General features: G+C 34.7%; 1 protein-coding gene across 2 annotated transcripts; it reads left to right on the forward strand.

Annotated features, from left to right (window-relative positions):
- Positions 1-26,174, forward strand: ClC-c (chloride channel protein 3). 2 transcript variants are annotated; one of them, XM_088256872.1, is made up of 17 exons: positions 1-132; positions 496-593; positions 3,210-3,291; positions 4,496-4,528; positions 7,656-7,685; positions 9,220-9,359; positions 10,688-10,891; positions 13,646-13,955; positions 14,540-14,679; positions 14,879-15,061; positions 15,949-16,163; positions 17,598-17,806; positions 18,700-18,840; positions 20,346-20,556; positions 21,615-21,778; positions 23,042-23,270; positions 25,932-26,174. In XM_088256872.1, the coding sequence occupies exons 2-17, from the start codon at positions 516-518 to the stop codon at positions 26,020-26,022; spliced, it is 2,460 nt and encodes an 819-aa protein (XP_088112998.1). In that variant the 5' UTR covers positions 1-132; positions 496-515; the 3' UTR covers positions 26,023-26,174. The 2 variants fall into 2 exon arrangements, with proteins under 2 accessions (XP_088112998.1, XP_088112999.1); XM_088256873.1 differs by lacking the exons at positions 1-132; positions 496-593; positions 3,210-3,291; positions 4,496-4,528 and adding an exon at positions 7,441-7,540.
- The last annotated feature ends 402 nt before the right edge of the window (positions 26,175-26,576 follow it).

Here is a 26,576-nt window from a genome sequence, read left to right on the forward strand (position 1 = left end):
AGTCTGTGGTATTTACCCAGTGGTTTTTGCGAATTTTGGCATTCGTTAGTTTAGGTTTTTATCGCAATTCTCAGTTCGTCACTGCTAATATTAATATTTATATATTTATTCGAATATTGGATGTATAAAATGGTAGGCAGCTGCATAGTAGAAATGTTCATTTTTATGTTGAAAATCATTTTAAAAACATTCACAATAAAGTTTGCAAATCCATTCTCTTATCTGTATCACAAAATCCTTTCTAATCTATTTCTAGATTGTATTTTCACTCTTTAATAAAAATGAAGAGCTACTTTTACCTCGTGCGTGGAGTATTTGTAACTCACCTTTGTTGATTTGATTCATATTTTTGCACTTAAGATAGGTAGCACTTTTCATTTTCCTTCTGATAATCTCATTTTTATCTCGACGCAATCTTTTTTGCGTTATGGTAAAGAATAGTGTTTTTTAATGTACATTTTTTAGATAGTCTTGTAATGATGTTGAATTTTCCAGGTTTTTAGTGAAATGGCACAATGGAAACATATCCACTGAAAGGTAGTGGTTCATCTCCCTCCGTCGCAGGTTCAACCTATCATTCAGTATTGGGAAAGGTGCTTATATATTTGAGTATATTGTGAGAATGTTCCTTATAATGAAGACCTACCAGTATTACCCTTTTGTTAAACCATATGTTTGCCACCAACTAGCTCGACGGCCATGTATATCTTTAGTCAGCCTGTTTCCAATGAACTCTCTTGATTCCGATAAGCTATTTCCAGTTTCTAATGAATTCTCTCCTGTTTCCAAATAATTCTTTCTAGTTTCGGACGGGCTCTTTCCGGTTTCCAATGAATTCTCTCATGTTTTTAACACATTGAATGCCATGTGAGTTAATTTAACTCACACTGTGTTTGGTCAAGAGGTTGCGTGAGATAACTCTAATCATGGATTGAATTTTACGTTCTGTGAATTGGATATGCTTCACGTGTGCCATGTAATGTAAATGTATGCATGCAATGTAAATGTATGTATGTGGCCCCTTGGACAAATTCCCGAAGTTGGCCCAGATATTCAATACAAAAAAAAAATTCAATACAAAAAAATGAACCGCAACCTTCACATTTGTATGCAGTTTGTTTATAGTTGTGGCCCCAAGGATGTTTTTTTTTCTAATTTAGCAGTCAATGTGTTAATAAATTCTCTCCAGTTTCCGATGAGTTCTCTCTAGTTCCCAATGAATTCTTTCCAGATTTCGATGAGTTCTTTCCAGTTTCCAATTAATTCTCTCCAATTTTTAATGAATTCTCTACGTTTCCCAATTAGTTCTCTCTAGTTTCCGATGAATTCACTCCAGTTCCGATGAGCCATTTCCAGTTTCCAATGAATCCTCCTTTAGTTACGGATGAGTTCTCTTTAATTACTGATGAATTCTGTCCAGTTTCCAATGAGCTTTTTCCAGCTTCAGATGAACTCTCTCTAGTTTCCAATAAACGCTCACCAGTTTCCGATCAATTTCATGCAATTTTTATATAATAGTTTTAGGCAATGACATTTACCTGCTTTTGTGTAACGTATACTTCTTCTTTTTACCCTCATCTGCAATGGTGCATAGGGTACTGTATTGTGCATAAGCAGTGTTATCTTGGTTTTTAAAATTTAAGAAGGAAAGATGATAGTCCCGCGCTTTAAGTACCACTCCGGAGTAATATTAAATAAATAATATTATTTTGACCTTCCTTTGAGTCGAGCCCGGGACATTGACCGTAGCTAATGCGCTGACTACACATTATGGATATCATCGGCTAGCAATTCACAGCTCTGGTGGAATGCAAACCCTTTGAATCCTGAGCCCACTGAGCTCCTGATCAATTTTAAAAAAAAAAAATATTTGACTAATAATGCAATTTCATTTAAAAATCAGTTGTCAATAAGAGAACTATTTTTTAGTTAATAATAATTGCAAACTGTAGCAAAAAAGTGAGAAAAGTTTAAAGTGTATTTGCTTGTAAATATAATATATAAATAATGAATGAATATAATGTAACCATAAGTGATAATAATGTTTGTCTCTAGTATTCAACTTTGGTACGTAGTGCAATGGTCAGCACGCTCGGCTACCGTACTGGAGGTCCCGGGTTCGATTCCCAGGGGGGGTCAAATAAATTTTAGTGATTTTTTTCACTCTTAAGGTGGAGACTGACTGTCGTAACGTAACACGTTACGATGCGAGCATTCAGGCAGTCAGTAGACCGAGCCGAGCGCTCCAACCATAGGTTCAGATGCTCGGTGATGCTCGCCGCGAGCGATGTTATGACGCTATGTTACGACAAAATGCTCCGGTCAGTCTCCACCTTTATATTTATTCAATATTACCTTGGACTGGAACCGGAAGCGGAGGGGTGATCACCTTTCCTCCATGTGTCAACAATCAAGATAACACTGTGTTTATATGATGCAGTGCCCTATGCACCATTGGGGTGCGGATAAGGGTTTGAACTTTGGAATGATAGATACTTAAAAACAGTTTTTTTCTGAGCTCGCATGATTTACACCAGTATAAGTTTTTTGAATTTGTCAAAACTGTCGTATATTTTTTTTGTGTCTGATATTCTGGGCTGTAGGGAAATAGAGAAAGATGTCGAGGCCAGTAAATCAGACATTAGGGTATATGTCCAGCCACATCAGGCCGGCATTTAGGGCTCAAAGGTTTAGAAATAGTTAAATACTTGTATGTAGAGTAAATAGTGTGACTGAGTGGCCGTTGGGCAGAATAGTGCTGCCTACCTGGACAAAGCAAAATTCAGTAGATGTTGAATGTACTACAATAAAATATAAATACCTGGTCAGTTAGCTTCAACAACTGTTATCTACGTATGTTTTATATATTTCCTTAATTTGGCTTCATTTTTATTCTGATGCGACTTGCTTCAGTTGTTTATGCAACTCATTGCATACAATAAATACTTGGAAGTGGACACTGCAGGAGTCTGAAAAATATACAGACAGCGGAATGCAAAGGTATAATGGTATGAGGAATGGTGCTATAATTGAGTAATTTTGTTAATGGGATATACATATAGCAAATGACTTTTTGTTATTAATGTGGCGTGAATCTAAAGAAATAGTGGTATGAAAAGCAGAATGTAAAGGTATGAAGAATGGCGCTGTAAATGAGTAATTTGGCTAATGGAATATAATGTAGTTAACAATGATATTTTGTAATTAAGGTGGCGCGAATCGCAGCAGGAGGGGAATCCCCTAGCGGGGATCAACCCATTCTCTCTCCCAACCACGGGACATTTTCTCGCAGTATGTATTACTTATTTTTACTATTTACTAGCTATACCCGGCTCAGTCTGGTCAAACGGAAAAGAAATACAATATAAAGCGCACATTTCTAATAAGCTCCATTTCACAATGCCCGTGAAATAATGGAAATGTTAATAATCCATGGAACAACAATGCAGTAAAAAATATCAAAATACTACATTACAGCTATCTGCCACAATATAAAGCGCACATTTCTAATAAGTTCCATTTCACAATGCCTGTGAAATAATGGAAATGTTAATAATCCATGGAACAACAATGCAGTAAAAAATATCAAAATACTACATTACAGCTATCTGCCACAATATAAAGCGCACATTTCTAATAAGTTCCATTTCACAATGCCTGTGAAATAATGGAAATGTTAATAATCCATGGAACAACAATGCAGTAAAAAATATCAAAATACTACATTACAGCTATCTGCCACAAGCAATTTTTTGTGTTCTGTAAGTTGCTGTTGATTACACGATGGCCCAATCAAATTAAGGCAGCAGCAGGCACCTCAGTGGTTAGAGCGCTACGTGCAGCGCAGTCAAGGGATAACTGGAGAAGAGTCATTGCTTCTGCAAGGGTCACAACCCTCAGCAATGAGGAATAAGACGGAGAAGAAAGTTGCTATTACATTCAAAAGATTGCATTGCTATTCCAGATGTTATATTTTAATTTTAATTGATGGATATTTAAATTCACTTTACCTTGTTATATGTATTACTTTGTATTTCTCTTTCTCTCATAACTTCTCTCTTTACCCATGGAAACTCTTTACCAATTTTAAACTCTCTCAGCCCGTGATATTTTGAGCATTTTTCTAAGGCACCACATTTCAAAGCTTCCATCTTCTTGTGGGAACTTGGGTGAAAGTCCACCTTTTGATGACGTAAAGTATATTACATGATATTGATATAAAGTACATTACAATATGGAATGCGTCTCTACTAACAGCAAATGCGAATCTGAATCAATTTTCATTATTATTTATTTGAATGGAATACTATCGCACTGAAATCCGCTGTTTTATATGTGTTATGATCTAATTAAGCATTACAAAGAAAGAAAATCTTTATGAAAGTCAAAAAATAATATTTTCGTTCCCATTTCATCTTTTAATGACTTGGTTGTTTTGATATAAAAAGATACAATTAAATATACGTTTTTAATAATTAATTATCTTTTTTTACAGGCCCGTCTGTGAGATATACTGGGTCCATTTCGGGTAAGTTAAAAAAATATTACAAATATATTTTCGGTATCAATATGAAGGAGTTCAGTTATGAATGGTTGGAGTATTAATATAATATATTAATGGAATAATAGTAAGAACTAAGATAACTGACCTACTATTAGTATCATTGCCTCTATTCTACATGACAGCCTATCAGAGAAGGACTGTGACTGAAATTGTCAGCAGTGCATTTCACTTTAAAATTGGTAGTTTGTATAAGAAATAAAGATGAAATTTGAAATTCTTGTGATAAACGTGTGAAATTGCATCCAATTAATGATTTTGGACTGTCATAGAAACTCCTTAAAAAACATTTGCTTTTTGAAGATATTTCTTCATAGACAAATCAATTTCAGTAACAAAATCTATTAAACAAACTCACTTTTCACTTCATTATGTCCTCTTACACCTAAATTGATGTTTATCATAATATTTTCATTTTGAATAATTTTAAAGTAAACATTTACTTTTGAATTGCCCAGGATAGTTGCGTTAACTTGTCACGTTGATATATCGCTTATTCCTTTCAACAATTTCATATATAAAAAATTGACTACATTCAGTTGTGCATGTTTTCGAAATGCCCAGAAAATGTACTACATATATCCCAGCAAAAGAGGCATATTTTTAACTTAATATTTACCCACTACAAGGTAGAAATTGTTGTTTTTTTTTATATTGAAGAAATAGTATTGTTTAATTATTTTTTAAAATAAACTAAATATTTTTCAAATTGAGAAGTAATATTCAGGTTTTGCCTAAAAAGATGTGTTGCACAGTAAAAAGTTCAATAAGCTTGATCTTTATTTTTAATACATTTTATTATATTTTAAAACGATCTGAAAAATCAAGTTTTTTGAAATATGACATTCAAAGGAGTGAGCGATATGCAAGTGTGCGTACTGTCCGTAAAATATATACGATTAATTTCCATAATATGCAAATGCATCACAAATTATGTTCTGCATGTACAAAATAACTTGTCACCAATACTTTTATGAATGCGCTGGTAATGCACGGAGATGTATTATCTTCACTGTTCTAACACACAATTTGCCCCTAGAGCGTAGACTGACTCAATCATGTCACCATACTGAGAAATGGAAAGATTCGCATATCATGAGAATACAAAATTATGTACAAATATAAATATGACAGTCACTCATTTGTGCATGCGTGGCGGTATAGAAGATAGTTTGGCAATAGTTCTAGTGGGAACCTTTCTTTATACAATATAAAAAAATACTAGATATTAAAACTGAAATGCAGATCCTGGTAAATTTAATTGTGTGAGGGCAAGTAGCGCATACTGCGAAACCGTGTGTGATACCTATACATATCAAAAGTTAGTGCAAGTTGGGTACCTGATTGAAAAAAAATCACCTTAGAGTTTTTGGAGGTCTGTGGTAAAAAAAAAATCCTAGGTCAACCATTGACATAGTTGTTACTGGGTATGAAACTTGCGTTTATCACATGACCCTGAAAGTAAGCAGGAGTCCACACAGTAGCATTGAAAAGGTGCAGAGCATGTAAATAAATTTAATGTTACACAATCTGCTGGAAAGGTCATGGTTGCAGCTTTCTGGGACGCTTAGGGAAATTTGCTGACTAAAGGAAAAGGAAAATACTACGTTAGTATTCCACACTAACTCTGAGAGGTGATTAATAAAAAAAGAGGCATGCGAAATGACTCAGAGTGATCCTGCTCCCCTAAGACAATGCCCCGGTGCACAAAGCTGCATTTAGTGAATATTTGGTGGAAATCAATAACCCACCGAATACCACAGACTCGGCAACCAGCAATCTAAAGAAAGTGATAAAACAACAATGACGCTTGCAAGACGGTGATTAATAAGCACGTTGACAGCGAACAGGAATCATATTTTTTTACTTATTAACTTTTGAAAATAAGAAGTGCATAGACATTAATGAGAATTACATAGAGAAATAAATAATAAATTGTTAGTCTAGATCTTTTCCTTTATATTGATACCAAGAATGTATTGTAAGCCCTTTACATGTATATCAATGTAACTTAAGATGCCTCTTTTTCATAGTACTTATATACTTTTCAGTTGTAAATGGATTAAGATAAAGATTCTTGATGTTGTCAATTAAGTAGATTGGTTCAGTTGATTATAATTTAAATGAAAACCATTCATCATATTGTTTTATTTTTATTTTTTTAATTTCTTGTTTGTTATTTAAAGAAATTTTCAGTTCAGTTTTCAAAACCTTTTTTTAATATATTTTTTTAATCAATTTAAAAATATTAAAATTATTTTTAACCTAGACATTTCGCAGAGTAAAATTTGACAAACTAGCATTTATTATTTGACTGCATATAAAACTGTTGATAAAGCTCAAAATTTAATTCATTAAATTGTTATAAATATTTTACGCTGTCAGAAAAAGAAACAAAGAAATCAGTGTTCAAAACAGTGTACCTGTTTTAACCTAATTAGCAGAAATGTTTAGACAAAATCAATATAGGCAGTATTTTCATGGCATTAAATATGTGACTAATATTAAATATTCACACATAAAATCATCAAGGTCAGTAATTTTAGAGGTGTCAATAATACCCCAAGACCCTTTGATATTATACAATTTTACTGGACAATTTTTTTTTAAATGAAATATAAAAAAAAATGTGTTTTTCTCACAATCATCGAAAATTATGTCTTTAGAAATATTTTCATTTATATTTGTTAATGTCTTATAAGTCTGCTTTTACTTTATTTTACATTTTGCTGTAAAAATACGCAATATTTGTTTTTGTCCAGTCCACCTATTAGTAATTACGTTTATTACAATACATACATCGTAAATCGACTAGCCCCGTTTTTTTACATTTAAAGGTTAGCATTTTTTTCTACTTGCAACACTGTGGGCTTCCTTCATTTTGTATGCAATTCTGTCAAAATCGTTTTGACTTGTCATATGTGGGCGCGTAATAGATATTAGTCAGGAAATAAAGGCCCATGATTACTGTTTTCAATAGTAAGAATGTTTTATTATTTTATTTTTAATAATATCTAGTACCTTTCCGACACTGTCCGCACCTCTAGTGCGAAATGTTCGCTTCGTTAATTTTTCTTTATTTTTGTTTTCTCAGGTGAAAGTGTTACGTTCTCCGGCATGCAAGGTATTTTGTAGTTATTAATGTTAATTTTAATATATTTTTCTAATTTTTGGCACATTAAAATATTTTTTTATGACTTTTATTGCGTTTTACCCGAATACGAAAAATACTTCAAAATGTCACATTTCATTGTTAAACCCCCTTTTTTCTTCTACGAATCGACTGTTTATCATATTTCTTAAGTAAGACGGTTGGATATTTACCAAAGGGTTATTTAAATTTGTACTTTTTCATATCCAGCTGTTGATAAATCACATGTGAATTTAATTTAAAAAAGTTTAATTTCCTATAAATGTGAAGCAGGACTCTGCACTGGACAAATATATCACTCGCACGGCTTGCCACTTAAGAATAGTCTATTGTTTGTGAAATGTATGCTATCGGCACATCAATCTAGTATTTATAAGTCATGTACATTTTAGTACCGCCTGTGACCTCCGAGTGAACAGTCGTACTTTGTTGCTCCGCAATGTTTTTTCCTTTGAAGTGTACGTATTGTAAACATAAAAAAAAACTTAACTCTTTGCATACTAAGGATTGATCAGAATTAATTTAAATGTTGACTAAAATATAATTAATATTATTTGAACCGCTAATTTAGTATTTTACCAGATGGTAACATGCATAGTACTTTTTTTGTTGTTTTCAAATGTCACATTACATTATAAAATTATAATCATTGCTATTGTGTTTATGTATCACAAATATTTAATGAAAATATCCAGTGCAATATTTTATAAATATTCTAGTTATATTATCTGATTCCAACTAACTATAGATGATATATCGCTCACCCTTTCAGCAACGTCAAATATCAAAAAAACTTGATGTTTCAGGAGATCGTTTTTAATGTTTAAAAATACAGTAAAATGTATTAAAAATAAATATCAAGCAACTTGTTGAACTTTTTACTGTGCAACAGATCTTTTTAGGTAAAACCTGAAGGTTCTTTCTCCATTTGAAAAATATTTAGTATATATTTAAAGACATTATTAAACAATACCTTTTCTTCAAAATGCAAAAAACAACACTTTCTGCCCTGTAGCGGGTAAATATTAAGTTAAAAATATGCCATTTTTGCTGGCATGTTTTGGGCATTCCGAATACATGCACAACTGAAAATTGACAATTTTTGATACATGACATTGTTGAAAGGAATGAGCGATATGTTTTAGGAACATAATGTGAAAAAAGGTTATTAGTATCCTGTTTCAAAGTCTTAACACTTAATTTTGAAATTTGTCTTTAAATTTACATGGAAGAAGTATGCATAGCAAATAATTAATTTTAAAGTTGTTAAATGGTTAGTACAAATGCCATTTTGAGTTGTCATTGCGAGCCTTCCATATTTCGGTGTTGCTAAATTGTATGATCTAGCAGCGTCATATATCAGTCTAGGAGTGGGAAAATATGGTAATATATATTGAGATTTTGTTAAGTATTCAATGGGGATCACGCAAATAGAATATTGCTTTGCCCTCTACATTTTTTGAGTTCATTTGACAATAACTCTATTTGAATATTTAAACTTTAACAGCAGATGCCGATGATATACCGGGCATTGGACAGTATGATGATTTCCACACGATTGACTGGCAGAGGGACATTGCCAGAGATCGCATGCGGCATCGATACATCGTCAAGAAAAAACAAGATTCTCTATGGGACTTAGTCAAGGTAAAGAGTTCGAGAAATTGTCCCTTGTCCGCACCCAATCGTGCAAAAGGCACTGCATCGTATTGACGCAGCGTTGTTTTGATCATTACTCATATGAAGGCAAGGTGATCACTCATGCGCTTCAGGGACCAGTCCAGGGTAATATTAAATAAATATTAGAGTGTAAGATCACTAATATTTATTTCCACCCCTCCTGGGAATCGAACCCGGGACCTCCAGCACGGTAGCTAAACATGCTAACCATCGTATAGAAGCGGTGTTATCTGGATCGTGAAGTATAGGTGATCAGCCGTGCGCTTCAGGTACCAGTATTATGTAATATTAAATAAATATTTGACTGAAAAAATCACTTACATTAATTTTGACCCTCCCGGGGATCGAATCCTTCAGCATGGTAGGCAAACATGCTGACCACTACACTATGGAGACGGGCATTGAAGGCAAAGTTTCAAATACTCCCCTTCGCTGTAATTAGATATTCATTCTATAGTTAGAATAACATTTACTTTTTACGTGAATATGACTTATGTTGTTGCTTCAATAACAACTTCAAGTAATAAAATACATTATCAGTAAAAGTGTAACTTTAATTGTTCTTCCAGACGGTGATTATAAAAATAAAATAAAGTTGTTGGTAGTTTTCTTGGATATTTGAATGATTTTAAACAATACTGCGCTTTATTGAATGTTTTGGTATTACATAATTTACTTTACGAGACATCGCAATATAGTATTTTTCATGATTATAGATTATCAAATGTAATAATTAGAGAACAAAAACAATTAGAATACATATTAACCAAACCGCATAATGCGATGAATTGGAATTAAGTCAGAAGATGTAGGTAGAAATTATACAATATTTTTATGTAATTGTTACAGTTATTCTATTTTATTATGAAATCATTTATTATTTCTTGTATTATTTTATTTTTTCTTAGTTTCATCCAATATTCATTGAATAATACAAGTTGAAGCAAAATTAAAATTGTAACTGTTGATGTCACAAAAATACAGACTGAAAATGGATTATAATGATTCAACATGATAATTTTATGGAAATAAATGAAAATCACTTTTATTTTTTAACAACCATTTACGTCATTACAAGTGGCATAGCTCAGACATTACGGACTCTATACTCTTTGTCTACTACAGAGTTTGCGCTAGATCTGACATAAATAAAAGCTATTTTGCATCAGTTTTAACGGCACATATACCAATTTTTGAAAAAACATATTTACATACATTCAATATTTCTCTCGAGTGTTCATATCTTTTTTTATATTTTTGAAAGAGTATTTGTCAAATATGAGTTTGGATTTTAGGGTGCCCACGATGCGTGGTCAGGATGGGTGTGTGTCCTGCTCGTGGGACTCTTTACGGGGGCGTTGGCAGGTGTTATTGACATCGGCGCAAGTTGGATGACAGATCTCAAGTTTGGCATCTGTCCGCAGGCCTTTTGGCTCAACAGAGAGCAGTGCTGCTGGTCATCCAATGAAACCACCTTCGACCATGGAAACTGTTCCCAGGTAAACATTGGTCTGAATACAAACTGTTGGCGGGCGCATTTTTTCTTTTTAAATGTTTTATTTTGAAGAAGAACCATTCTGCTAAGATTTTATTTGCTGCGATTTATTTGCCAATTATTATTTATTTTTTATTTCTTTTGGATTACAGCGTTTTTTTGTATTCTGCTTTGCGATACATATATGTATTTAGTAAAGATATAACAGCTCCTTTCTATAACATTACACTAGAGTTTACAATATCCGAGTTTCCACGGCTATGTACCAGGTACCTCAAAATTGCAATTTTTTAACTAAGAAAAACACAAAATATTTCATGAAAATGAAGAAAATGGTTTATTGAAATACTTTTCCCATCTGTCAGGCAAGTTATGTATACTCTGCCAATAAAAGCCGTCGGTTTTTGAGGAAAACCAGTTGTCAAGCCATTTCAGAATGTCTTCATACGAATTGAAGTGCTGCTCAGCAAGTGCACGGCTCATCGACGAAAACAAGTGGTATACGGAAGGGGTCGAGTCTGGTATATAAGGGTGGGTGGTAACTCACCTCCCAGCTGAGTGCCTCCAAGTTGTGAAAGAAAGTTGATGTATGCATCGGTGCATTGTCGTGGAGATAAATTTGCCTCTCGTGTCTTTGCTGGTAACCGGGAATTTGTCGTGCAGAGTTGGTTGAGTTTGACCGATTTTGATTAAGCATTGAGCATTGACAGTTTCCCCAGTTTTAGCAGCTTGTGGTAGACAATACCCTTTTGATCCCATCAAACACGGCATTGTTTCTTTTCCGAAACAATCTAGTTTGGCAGATAATTTCGCTTGTTCGCCTATATCAACCCACAATTTTATGCGTTTGTGATTCTTGAAAAATATAAAATTTTTCATTGCCAGTAACAATTTTATGCAAATGCTTTCCTTTGTTTTGTGCGAACAGCGTTCCTCAGGTGTTGCGACGTCATTCCTGCTTCTTTTTGTCCAATTTGTGAGCCACCCAATTCCCAATCTTCTGAATCTTTCTCATGGCATGCAGGCGCTTAAAAATGGCAAGGCGAGAAACACTTAGTTGCATGGCAAGCATTTCTTGCGTTTGGGTGTGATCCTTGTCCAAAAAAGCTTGCGATTCGGTGTCCTCACACTTTTTTGGTCGATTTTCCCATTTCTGGTCTTTCAAGTTGAAATTTTCCTTCATTGAACCGACTGAAATAATATCGGCAACCCTTTTCCAATGGAGCATAGGCTTACACAAGCATTCTATGCAATTCGTCAACGGATTTCTTGAAGTGGTAAACCTTTTTACTGTGCAAAATTCAACATGATTACCACAGAAAAAACTACTTTGCTGTATGTTGCTGATTTTTGTTGACAGATGTCAAACCTACAAAAAAACCTCACGACATTTTTAAAAAAATGGCTTACAGCATGTAATGCCACCTATGAGCAAGTGGCAATTCTGAGGTTACAGACTGAGTATATTTATTTTTATATAGTAATTTTACTATACTATAAATTTTGGTAATAATTGGACAAAAGCGTTCATATCTAAAGTTTTTAAGTTTTACATGCAAAATTACTGCGTTTTATAAGAATTTTATGGCCATTTAATAGTTTGTAAATGAAGATTACATCATTAAACTGAATTAATCACTTTGTTATAATGACTCCATTTTAGCTATGCAAATATTCTAAATAAAACATCTTACATGGGTTTGTTGGGAAATGTCTTCCAGGAAGTGAATTTTCAGTTGTTGTGATTCTGCTATCCGGGCCGTTGCGCTGGCATGCACTTCCTGCTGACATTTCAGAGCTGCAACAATTGCAAACAAGAGAGCCTTGAACAATTATTGTAATTTTGACCCGATTCAACGACATCACTTATTCAATATGCATATTACATTGATATAAATTGTTTATGCAATCCTTTTACTACTCATGATCTTGGGCTACATGAATAGTATATTTTGAAGATAACTTAATAAATAATTATTAACCTTCCTTGGATTGTACATTGTCTGTTTTCAATTTAGTTTAATATTGCATTTTTAATAATACAAGTGGCTGACTATTATAGAATTGTATTTTTAAGTCTTTAGTCAAATATCAAATAATAATGTAATTATTTTCTGGGTGTAATCATTAAATTGGTATTTTTATTTCAAAATGTGTTTTTTCACTCTAATGTTCATTATATATTACTCTCTGGCCATGAAGTGTAAGACTGATCACCTTGCCTTCATAAAATTAATGTGAACTTAACATTGCATCAATTTGATGCAGTACCCTATACACCATTGGGTGCAACAGAGTTTAAACCCTCTTTTGTATTCCAATAGATATTTGAATTTCAAAAATGGGATTAACACCAATGTTAGTAAAAACTAGTTACTTTTGGAATGTAACCACGGAAAGGAATTTTGTATTTAAAAAATATTACAAGAAAAGGCATATTCAATTATTTTTAAATATTGAATGTGTACTAGGTAGGTATGATGAAACGTTTTTGATATTATCGCGCTTTCTAAGGTTTTCAAAATATGGTATTAGGTTGGGAGTTTACCGTATTTTTGTGTAGCTAAGTATTCACTACATTGCTAACATATAGCACATCTTAAACTACTAAGGATTGAGCTTGCAACACCTGCGAAAATGTTAGATCCACAAGTATGTTGTTGGAGAAGATTACTGTAAATATATCTGCCAGCAGCCACTGTAAGCGTTACTTGTTCATAAACATGTACCTGACTGGCACGATGTTTGTCTGCTCCAGTGGTTGACGTGGCCTGAGGTGTTTGGCGAGTCTCGCGAGGGCGCTGGTGCGTACATCATCTCGTACCTGCTGTACATCGCATGGGCGCTCGTGTTTGCCGCTCTGTCTGCCTCGCTCGTGCGCATGTTTGCGCCCTACGCGTGCGGCTCTGGTATCCCGGAGATCAAGACCATCCTCAGCGGCTTCATCATCCGCGGCTATCTGGGCAAGTGGACGCTGGTCATCAAGTCCGTGGGACTGATCCTGTCCGTGTCTTCTGGACTCTCCCTAGGAAAGGAAGGGCCCATGGTGCACATTGCTAGTTGCCTCGGTATGTTATCTCTGTTTATTTTCATGAGTACCTCAACAAAATAACTATATTTGCTTTAAATGGATTTTACTGCATTTTTACAATGGACCACTACTATACTACTTTCAATGCAATGTAAAATACTTGTATAACAGTATACTTTTTTTACCTTTAGAAAACACATTGGCATTTAAATAGTTTAATAATATGGTTAGTGCTAGTGATTATTCATCGCATTATGCAGCATTATCTGGATTGTAAATAATAATATATCAGCGTAATTAGTCTTATAAGTTAGATTACCAGTTCCATTATCCTTGTCGCCAGTTTAGTTACGCTGGCTGCTGCAAAAAGTTATTCAGTTCTAAAATGGAAACCCTTGTAAAATAGTGTTAAGTTTTTTAAAACAGTTGTAATATGCTCAAATCCAACAACAGTTGTTGAACACTTTTGGGGATTTTCCAGTGTCATATTTCATATTCCGCTGACTCTGAAATAAGTCAAGTGTGGATGATGTCAGTCAACCCTCGTAGTCATTTATTTTGTATGAGAAAAGGGATATTTAATTATATTTTTCTTGTTAAATAAATGTTGATTTCTTGCAGGCAACATTTTGTCGTACCTTTTTCCGAAGTACGGTCGCAACGAGGCCAAGAAGCGTGAGATCTTATCAGCAGCTGCTGCAGCCGGTGTGTCCGTTGCTTTCGGAGCTCCGATTGGTGGAGTGCTCTTCAGCCTTGAAGAGGTATTGATCCATCAATTGTCTCTATTTCTGATCGCCTTTTATTGAAAAAAATTAATGAGAAAATTAAATTAAGATCCTAAAGGTTGGAGTATAATTTAGAAGATTGAGAAAGTGTCTTAATAAGGGTTCGGAACAAAATTGGTTTTGACGAGCACCTTGAAGAATTGATTCTATTTAAGATGTTATGTTTATATTTCAGGTATCCTATTACTTCCCCCTGAAGACATTGTGGCGATCATTCTTCTGCGCTTTGATAGCGGCTTTCATCCTGCGCTCCATCAACCCATTTGGAAATGAGCACTCGGTCCTGTTCTTTGTGGAGTACAACAAACCGTGGATATTCTTCGAGCTGGTTCCGTTTGTGGGCTTGGGAGTCATTGGGGTAAGCATATAACTAATTCTTCATGGACCTTTTACACATGTCCTCTAACTGAAGAGAACTTTTCTCTTAACCACTGTCTATGGCTTGTTGGCTGACAAATAATAAATATTCTTTCAGCTCAATTAAGAGAGACTAATTTTTATTAAAAACAAGAAAAAAGAGCGTTCCTGTTATGTCAATCGTATTAAATATATGTTAAAAATTTCAGCATAGGTATTGTGTGTTTGACTTTAAAAAAATATATCAAGTTTTTGCCAATCATTTGGGCTAATAGCACAACCAACTGTCAAACTTATGTTTCTTAAAGGAATAGATAGCATGGAGAAAGTGCAAACAATAGTTTATTAAAAAAATTTACGTGTTGGAAATTTAGTTTAGCTGAATATTATTACTAGATATATTGATCAAACTTGTAACACAGTATGCGCTAGTTCACTTCAGCCATCTATAGTGGGATGAAGATGATCTATGCTGAGATGTCAAAAAATAATGTAAAAAATACTCCTGATTGGAGATAAATCAGATTTGTGAACAAGTATTTGAACACACTCAAAATGTTAGAAATGCCTTTATCGTAGTCGTGCAGGAGAAAGTGACCAACTAACAAAACGTAAAATGTTCAGGAGGGCCATATTAGTCACTTTTGCTTGTCAAAAAAATTAACATTAATGCAGTTAGACATTTCTAACAAGTCATTATATTAAACTTCCAAGTTTAAAATCCTTCGAGATTTTTTTCAGGGCAATATTAAGCTAGTAAGATATCAAATAGTCAGTGATCACGTTTTTGTAAAAAATGCACTTTTCCTGTATGACTACGATATTAGTACTTAGCCGTCCCACTATTGGACAATTTCCCAATGTTTTAATTTGGTGTTTGGTTTTTAGGGATGCATTGCTGCCGTGTTTATAAAGGCGAACATCTATTGGTGCCGTTACCGCAAGTTCTCCAAGCTCGGCCAGTACCCCGTGACCGAGGTGCTCGTCGTGACCGTGGTGTCTGCCGTCATCGCCTATCCTAACCCCTACACGCGCATGAACACCTCGCAACTTATCTACTTGCTCTTCAACCAGTGCGGTATTTCCAACTCTGATCCCCTATGGTTAGTTACTCAAAAAAATCATATCCGTTCCCTGCGTCCCAATCTAGGGTTATATACATTACGTATGTACAAAATTATCCAAAAAATAAAAAGTCTGATTAATGACCATAATAAAACTGGCGTTTCTTAGTATTTTCAATAAGAATCACATATTCATTCAGGAAGGCTTCTGCTAACCAACAAATTTCAATTGAGATGTCACATATCGCTCACTCCTTTCAAGAACGTCATAAATAAAAAATTGTCAATTTTCAGTTGTGCATGTTTTCGGAATACCTAGAAAATGTACTATATCCCAGCAAAAGGGGCATAATTTTAACTTAATATTTACCCGCTACAGGGCAGAATGTGTTGTTTTTACATTTTGAAGAAAAGGTATTGTATAATTATTTTTTAAAAAAATACTAAATATTTTTCAAATGGAGATAAAACCTTCAGGTTTTACCTAAAAAGATCTGTTGCACAGTAAAAAGTTCAATAAGTGGCTTAATATTTATTTTTAATACATTGTATTGTATTTTCAAACTTTAAAAACGTTCTCCTGAAAAATCATGGTTTTTGATATATGACGTTCTTGAAAGGAGTGAGCGATATGTGTAGAAATATTTTTTTCGATAACCGATTAAAAGCAAAAGAAGCCACTCAGACTATCTGCGAAATCTATGGAGTTGTGTTGCAACTTCTAAAATGTCACAGATGGTTTAGAAAATTTCAAACTGGTCATATGGGATTGAAAAATGCCTGTAAATCAGGAAGAACTATAAAATTTGATTATGACGTGTTAAAATCAGCAGTGTTAATTTTATTTGCATATCGAAAAGTTTTAAAATATGTTACATAGATGTAACATAACTGAATGTAACAAACTAAAACATCAAAATGCACTTACGGCAAAGTAATAAAAAATGTTTTACAGTAGGTACATACGATGCAGTGAACTACGAAACTAAACTTAAGCTTGGCTAAAAAAGCCCGTGATTGTCTTTTGTTTACTTGCTGTTTGTCGTTTTCTGGCCGCCAAATATAATGTGTGCAGTCGGGTAAAGGAAAGGGGCATCGCCCTGGTAGGTCAGATAACTCGGAAGGTCGGAAATCCGAGACTCTAGTGTAGTTGTTATTTTATTTTATAAATCTTGTTTGATCTGTTGTTCCTCCGCCTCCGTAGTGTAATGGTCAGCACGTTCGGCTACCGTTCTGGAGGTCCCGGGTTCGATTCCCAAGGGGGGTAAAATAAATATAAGTGATTTTTTCACTGTAATATTAATCAATATTACCATCCTGGTACCTGAAGCGGAGGGCTGATCACCTTTCCTTCATGTGTAAACGATCAAGATAACACAGCGTTTATATGACACAGTGCCCTATGCACCATTGGGGTGCGGATAAGGGTATTATTATTATTATTGATAATAATTTGTACCTTTTTCATTGCAGCGATTATAACCGCAACTTCACGGATGTGAATTCAGCCATTGAGATAGCCGCAGCTGGCCCCGGTGTGTACCGCGCAATCATCCACCTCCTGCTGGCCCTGGTGCTGAAGCTCCTGATGACTGTGTTCACCTTCGGCATGAAGGTCCCCTGTGGCCTGTTCATCCCCAGTCTGTGTCTCGGAGCCATCGCTGGACGTATTGTGGGGATCGGTAAGAGCTCATCTCATGAATCAATCTAATTCAGGATCTAGCAATTAATAAAAATAGTTTTCGCATTTTTATGGACATTTAGACACTCAGATTTTTTTGTTTTTTGAGTCTACTAAATTGTTTTTATTCTTAAAAACACATAAAAATACAATTTGTGACAATTGTTTCGCCTCTTATAGCATTTTCAAACTACTGCAAAGATTATATGAACTCTAAAAAAATCAGTGCTTGACTTTAATATTCACTATATAAATTAAAATGGAGCTCTACAAATTAAACGCCAAATACAAGTTTTTTGTTGTAATTCAAATTATTTTTCAGACCTTGGCTCCATCAGTTTTGATTCAACAAGCTTTTACTGTACACTTACCTCTTTTTTTCTTTGAGATTATAGTATTCAACTCTACGTATATCATAGTTCTGTAAATATGTTTAGTTCTCATTTTAAAATACCGCGTTTTAGCATAGTGAAATTATTTCATTAATTGATTCGGCAGTCACTTTGTGGTAAAATCTATCCATTTTTAATTTAAGTTTTACTTAGTAAATACCACTATTTTTTAAAATCTTCGGTGACACGTGTTTCGATGCAATCCGCATCATTTGAAACGCGTGTCACAGTAGATTTTAAGAATTAGTGGTATTAAATAAAACTAAAATTAAAAATAATGATATTAACCTACAAAATGAAGAGTGGTGGGCTGGTGTCTGTTCTGTTACATCCCATTATGTTACGTTAGCAAATTAGATGTGAATTAGGGTGGCGATCTTCCCTGCATGATAATTTGTGTCAGTATGCTGCGATATAACACGGTCATGTGCATTGCAATAAAGGTATAATGCAATATCTAAGTCACTTAAAGTTTTACTTATCTAGGTTTGTGTTATTCCAGGAATGGAGCAGCTGGCGTATAACTACCCCAAGATGTGGGTGTTCAGCGGGGAGTGCTCCACGGGAGATAACTGCATCACCCCCGGCCTGTACGCCATGGTGGGAGCGGCCGCTGTTCTCGGAGGAGTCACCAGAATGACTGGTAAATCACACTTTCAACATTCAGGCTTGGCACAAATTGTTTTCAAAGGTTCTTCATTTAATGAGGTGTAGCCGATTACTGAAAATTGCCATTTTTTATAGAAGATGTATTTTCACAATTATTGCATTTTTATTTATTTTTTTAAATTAAAAGATAAATATTAGTGTTTTCGTTATTTACAAAATACTTCAATTTCAACATTTTGAGTGTGTCCAAATACTTGTTCACAAAATCTGGACTATCCCCAATTACAGATTTTGTGAACAAGTATTTGGACACACTCAAAATGTTGTAAATAAATTATCTGGTCAAATTATAAGCTTAAATAATAAAATGAAAATGGTATTTTCTGACGTTTCTCATGTGTGTGATTATAATCCAGGATTCGGACCTCACATACTGATATAAGAGTTTCTGCTTAGTGAAAAGCTTCTTTACATCTAACCAATAGATGTCTCTAGTGAAGTTCTAGTGATTCAAGAACAAGGTTTCTAAATTGGTTCATATATATATTGAACTTACAAGAATTTGAGTAGTGTGGTTGTCAATAATGGGTAGAATTGCTGAATGTTACCCGTGTGTAAAGTGATCACATAAACCAGCCTATGACGGTCGTCAGCCCTATAAATGTCCAAATTTCCATATTCTTCTTCATCTTTGATGAGATGTCAAAATATAATACTTCAATTTCATTGTATTTCTGTGAGCCTAAGCGGCTCATTATTAAAAATAGGTATCAAATTGTGGTAGAGTGGGTTCGAACCCAGAAACTCTGACTCAAGAATCCGCAACACTAACCACGGGACCACAGCGTACGGTTTCCAACTGTCAGTGTTTCTCTTAGTCAATGAATTTGCTAGAACACAAACCATTCATGAAATACAGTAAAACCTCGATATAACGGACCTCTATTTAACGAACTTCGGATATAACAGATAAAAAATCCGGTCAAATATTTAAAAAAAAACTCCTGGTAATATTTTATATGCTTAAATTCAAGTATCGACTCATACAAACAATTTTTAGCAGCCCTGACAATCACAAATTATGTCTCAAAACTTCTCTAAAGGCCAAAAAAGAATTGATATTTGACAAAAAAATCCAATATTTTGTTTGTATTATGTATTGTTTCTCTATATTTAAATACAGCGTTCGCATTATAAAAAAAGTATGATTTATTTGAAATCTATGTTTATATAACGGACTTTCGGATTTAACGGACAAACCCATTATAATAACTAATTAGCCCATTATATCGAGGTTTTACTGTATCTTTATTTTGTAAATATTTATGATATTTTACATCTTTGTTGATATTTTTGACAACATTGTCACCTAAGAAATGTAAAATCTACAAACCTGTAAATATCGATAAGTGACTGCGTATGCAGCGATTTTATTCAGATCATGTGTGCTCTGATTATCTGTTATCCTTGGCATCTAAGCGCAAATAGAAAATAAGTTTCTCAGTGACTGGGATTGAGTTGCGTGTTGTGTTGTTGCAGTATCCCTAGTGGTGATAATGTTTGAGCTGACTGGCGGGGTGCGCTACATCGTGCCGCTGATGGCGGCCGCCATGGCCTCCAAGTGGGTGGGCGACGCACTCGGCCGCCAGGGCATCTACGACGCACACATCGCGCTCAACGGCTACCCCTTCCTCGACAGCAAGGATGAGTTCCAGCACACCTCGCTCGCTGCCGACGTCATGCAGCCCAAGTGAGTGCAACCTCAGGGATAAAAATAATAATAATTTGGATAATATTTATAGCGCCATTTTTGTAAAATACTACCTCGAGGGCGTTTATAAAGACTTGGATAATAATAATAGAATGATGATGATAATGATGTCTACTTCAATCCTTGGTGCGAAGTAGACTCGAGACTGGCTCCATGATTTGGGGGCCACACGAGCTTAAGTACTCTCTTATGGTAGAGAAAGTCCAAAAGAAGTTTCTCAGGTATCTCTACATGAGAGAGTACGGCTATTATCCTTTACCCGACCGAGTTTCTCCAGGGTATGCTTGGCTACAATAGTTTAGAGACTAGAAGGTATGTGTATTTGATTATGCATTTTTATCGATTGTTGCGCGATATGATCGATAATCCTGAAATAATCCTGAACATTGGTCTGTATGTTCCCGATTGTTACCTAGGACAGCGTCAACATACATAGATTGTTTCACATTTCTATACACAGGACCAATTTGCCGATGGTTATGCCTGTAGGAAGAGCTACCCCTATGTTGAACAATATCTCATTGGATATTGATTTGTTCCATGTGTCTGAAGGAGTTTTCCGAAGCGGGATTCTTCTACACCTCTAGCAATAGTTCTTGCATATATTTTATTTTAATGTATACCAATAAAAAAAATTATGGTTTGTAATGTATATATTAATTGAAATAAATAAATTGAATTGCATGGAATTGAAAAAATTAATAAAACAAAACGTCGTCAATCAGTCTTGAGGCATCGAGTTGGCTGTCTGGAGCGGGGAAAAGATGAGCCGACAAATTGTAACGCCTTCCTCGTGATCCTCATTGGCTGGAGAATGTCCAAGATGTTGGGTAGGAAGTTTCCCTGAGCGATGGTCACGCTGGAGAGCAGCTTGTTGAGCTCCTCGTCATTATTTTATAAAAATTGCACTATATAAATTATCCAAAATTATTATTAACGTAGAGAGAAAGAGAAAAAAAGCTGTACATTAATATCACTAGCTCATCCCTCGCTTTGTCTAATCTTTCATCAATCCTAATACAATAATTTTTTTATAGGCGAAACGAGACCCTTAGTGTCATAACCCAAGATTCGATGACAGTGGATGATGTGGAAGTCTTGCTGAAGGAAACAGAGCATAATGGATATCCCGTGGTAGTGTCCAGGGAATCTCAGTACTTGGTCGGATTTGTACTACGCAGGGATTTAAACCTGGGAATGGGTAAGAATATACGACCATTTCTATCCAGTTGTATTCTCCTTGTTTTTAAGTGCCCTTTTTTTAATAATCTTATATCAAAAAATTGTTCGTACCTGCCATAACGAGATTTTAAATGACAATTCATATCCGTATCTACCTTTGTAATATTGAAAAAATTGTCTATCGAGTCAATTTGAAATTAATGTTACTTTTACTTTGCACATGACTAAAGCTCTTCTTTAATTTCAATAAAACCTTTGAACCCAAATTATGTTAAGATAATATTACAATAATTTGTTTGATTCCCGAGTGAGAATCATCTTCTGTTCATGTCATATCAGGTCCCCTTGATATCGACTATCTTATTAAGAGTAACTGTCCTCTCAGGCAGCTCTAAACAGCACCTCGACGGTCCTGATACCAATCTCGTATATTTCAGGGCCAGGAAATCTGTCTTCTGCCCACACCGCGTCGACCCTCTATTTTGCCTTTTATGATTAAGCACAATAGCACGTACTTCTCTCCTCTCAGCACATGCCTTAGATAGAGGACACCTTCTGGACCTTGATATCAGTCAGCAACTGTCTCCCTGCTCCTGCTCTTTTGAGCACATTTGCGTTGCTGACCATATCCGTCCATGGAATGGGTAGCATTCTACGATGTAGCCACATTTCAAATGCCTCTAGTCGGTTCATAGTGCTGACTTTGAGGGTCCACGTTTCTACTCCGTATAGAACTACTGGCCAGACATAACACGTAACCTTCAGATTAAGGCTGTCGTTACAGAATATATCGCTCACTCCTTTCAAGAATGCCATAAATAAAAAAACTTTTTCAGGAGAACGTTTTTAAAGTTTAAAATATAATAAAATGTATTAAAAATAAATATCAAGCCACTTATTGAACTTTTTACGGTGCAACAGATCTTTTTAGGTAAAACCTGAAGGTTTTTTCTCCATTTGAAAAATAATACGTATATTTAAAAAAATGATTTAACAATACCTTTTCTTCAAAATGCAAAAACAACTCTTTCTGCCCTGTAGCGGGTAAATATTAAGTTAAAAATATGCCTCTATTGCTGGGATATAGTACATGTTCTGGGCATTCCGAAAACATGCACAACTGAAAATTGACAATTTTGATTTATGACTTTCTTGAAAGGAGTGAGCGATATGTCTCATCTTATTAAAAACTGTATGAGCGGCCTCTATTCTGCACTTTACTAGGTTTTCAACAAGGAGTGAGAATAAGAAGCAGAATTAGAATGCGGTTTGGTTGTTTCAGCCAACGCTCGTCGCATGATGGAAGGCATTGGCGGGCAGTCCCCGGTGGTGTTCAGCGGCTCGGGGCCGCACCACCACGCTGCGCTGGGCCCCTCGCCCGCGCCGCCCGTACACCTGCACAAGATCCTGGACATGGCGCCCATCACCGTCACCGACCAGACGCCCATGGAGACCGTCGTGGACATGTTCCGCAAGCTCGGCCTCCGCCAGATACTCGTCACCCACAACGGGTAACACTTGCATTCTTATCAACACATTACGGACGGGTGTATTTCCTCCGCCTCCGTAGTGTAATGGTCAGCACGTTCGGCTACCGTTCTGGAGGTCCTCCCAGGTTCGATTCTCAGGGGGGGGGTCAAATAAATAAAAGTGATTTTTTCACTCTAATATTTATTCAATATTACCCTGGACTGAAGCGGAGGGCTGATCCCCTTTCCTTCATGTCTCGATTATCAAGATAACACTGCGTTAATATGATGCAGTGCCCTATGCACCATTGGGGTGCGGGTAAGGGTTAGAAGTGAAGAAGAAGAGGTGAAGTATTTTTATACCTACGGACTGCTGGCGACGGAATTTAATAATTGTGTACATATGATTTAGACCTTTCCAAAAAGATTGCCAGAAGGAAATTGTAACTTTGTTTTACAATCAGTATAAATTAAATTATAGTGATTTTAAAACAAAGTTACATTTCATTTATAAAATGGAAAATTACAAAGTTAGTGCTTCTAATATAAATTATATTAAATAATTCCTTATTTTCTGACTTGGAAATTAGGCCGGCGCAGAAAGTAAAAATACACTTCCCGTCCTTAAGCATCAATCAACCAAACGGGTAGAAATACCTTTTCCATCCTTAGTGTATTAACTATTTCAAATGCTATTATTAAGCTAATATAAGCCCATATCTTCAGGGATGCTACAGTCAAATGTGGTCTTATATTTACAAAATTTGTTTGTTTTTATACTCATTCATTCATTTTGGATGTATGTAGCTTCTTTTGACATGTTATATTGAAATATCAGGTGGAGCGCTTACATTTTTGTTGAATATTCTTCTTCTAACCCTTATCTGCACATAATGGTGCATAAGGCACTGCATCGTATTGACGCGGTGTTATCTTGATTATTACTTACATTAAGGCAAGATAACTCCTGCGTTTCAGGGACCAGTTCAGGGTAATATTAAATAAATATTAGAGTGTAAAATCACTAATATATATATTTTTTCACTCCCCCGAATCGAACCCGGGACCACCAGCACAGTAGCTAAACACGCTAACCATTACACCACGGAGGCGGACAATTTACACACTCATATTTAAATATCGCGATACGGGCTACCATTTTTGTTGAATATCAGAAGAATCAATTCGTGTCTCGTTTTTAAAATATCCGCCACTTTATATTAACACATTGTTTGCGGGAAACGCTTGAAAGCGTCTTCAACATGCTGTTATTAGAGAGCGGGAGACGCTTATGAGCGCTCTATCTAATTACTTTTGGGACACTGTGAGATGTCAAAAAACATTGTACAGGACAGAGTCTGGTTTGGGGTTACTTGTGATTAGTATACGACCCTAATAAGTATACTAATTAGGGTCAGGGTTTATGAAAAAACCACCCGCCAACAATATGTTAAGCGATTAATTTCATTGGATGTGAAGGGTACTCACCGCATCGTTACGGTGATATCATTTAAGTGGAAATGATGTAACTACAGTGATGCGAACTAATCAAATTCATTAAATTTAAGAAATATCTATATTAAAAAGTCAAATGCATAATGCTCACCTTTCCTCTCCATAGTGGTTTGCGTGAAAAGAATAATGTTTAATTAGCTAAAAAGTGTAAAGGCACGAGATCAGTGCTCTATAGTCAGATACTTACTTGTACACTGCGTAGTAGAACAATTACAGCAAAAGAAGTTTGTTACATGGAAAGTTCTTCATGTAACATAGAAGAAATATAATATCAGTTTTAAATAAAATTACATGTAAATGCAATTCTTTAAAAATAAATTTGAAATAAACAACACTAACAATAAAATTATAAATATAAATACTCACAAAAAAAATCACAAAATATAATTAGTTTTTTTTTTGTAAATAAGGCAAACTACAGAAAGATTGTTTTTATATTTCCACGCTTGATAAAAACATGTTTTAAGAGAAAACCTTTCTAAATAAGAGCTCAACCGTATTTAACATTATCCATGAAACGTAGAACTATTTACCTTGTCTACAGATTAAAAAAAATAATAATAATTATCTATTCTTGTATGTACCATCTTAACAGATTCAAAAGTTGAAATTCCATCTTCCAATTTTTTTTGTAATGTCCCGCAAAGCTAAGGATAGGGCAGCAAGTTATAAAGAATACCTCATAAACACCCGGATCAACTAAAAATATTTCTTGAATTTATTTTGCAATTGACGGGAATCAAACCCGCAATGCCAGTTTTGCAGTCAAGCATTTACCCAACGCCACGGTGCCTGTCATTATAATTCTTACAATTTCTAATTGTCGCAATATTTTAAATCCTTATTCAAAAATTTCTAATTCTTGCAATATTTCGACTATTAAAGTTTGAATTAACCAGCTTTTACTGTAAAGAATAAAGCCAAAGAACCGATCTATTCAATAATACATTCAATTAAAAATTACTGCATTTTTCCAATTTTCTAAAAAAACTAATAATATGACGTTAAATTTAGAGAATTCAATATGAATAAGAATAAGTATTAGTAGTTCTTGAATTTGAAATTTGTCATTCTTTACTTGTGCAACTTGGCGGTCGAGAGTCGACTCATATCACACATATTGTAGGTGTTATTCCGTTGGACAAAGTTGAAATATCGTAATACAAAAAATGTGTTATCTTTCCGCAGGCGTTTACTTGGAGTCATCACTAAGAAAGATGTCCTTCGTCACGTGAAGCAGATGGACAATGAAGATCCGAACTCTGTGCTATTTAACTAATGAATTTTGAATAGTTTAATTATGTAATGAAGCACATAAAAAAAAACTATTTATATAGTATTACCCTATTTAAGAATTTAATGTTTAAGTGGTGTTATATCAAAACTTATCAGCGTGACTGATTATCACCAAAGAATATTTAATTACCAAAATCCATGTTTACAATGTCATCACTAAACTCATCTCGCATGTAAGGTGCGGTACATATTGTACATAGTTTAGTTAACGTTTTCTTAGAAACCATTATTCATAGATAAACATCTAATAAGATAAATAAATATTTACTATGATTTTTAGACTAATTTAACTTTTAAGAAAACCCTTTCTTCCGACAACACTACCTTACTCAATATTCAAATCACATTACTATAAAACGGGAGTGTTTCATCACATTTGAATTAAACACATAAATCTTCACTTCATGTACAACATTACATCATATTTTTCATCTATTTAATAGATTTTAAGTCCATGGCCCACTGTTGAATGAAAAAGTTTGTAATTCAAGAATCTATTACATCACAATCAAAATATGATATATTTAATGGTTCAAA

The sequence above is a fragment of the Brachycentrus maculatus genome, unplaced genomic scaffold (genome assembly GCF_059751285.1).
Source record: "Brachycentrus maculatus isolate JH-2025_06_01 unplaced genomic scaffold, ASM5975128v1 h1tg000068l, whole genome shotgun sequence".
NCBI lineage: Eukaryota > Metazoa > Arthropoda > Insecta > Trichoptera > Brachycentridae > Brachycentrus > Brachycentrus maculatus.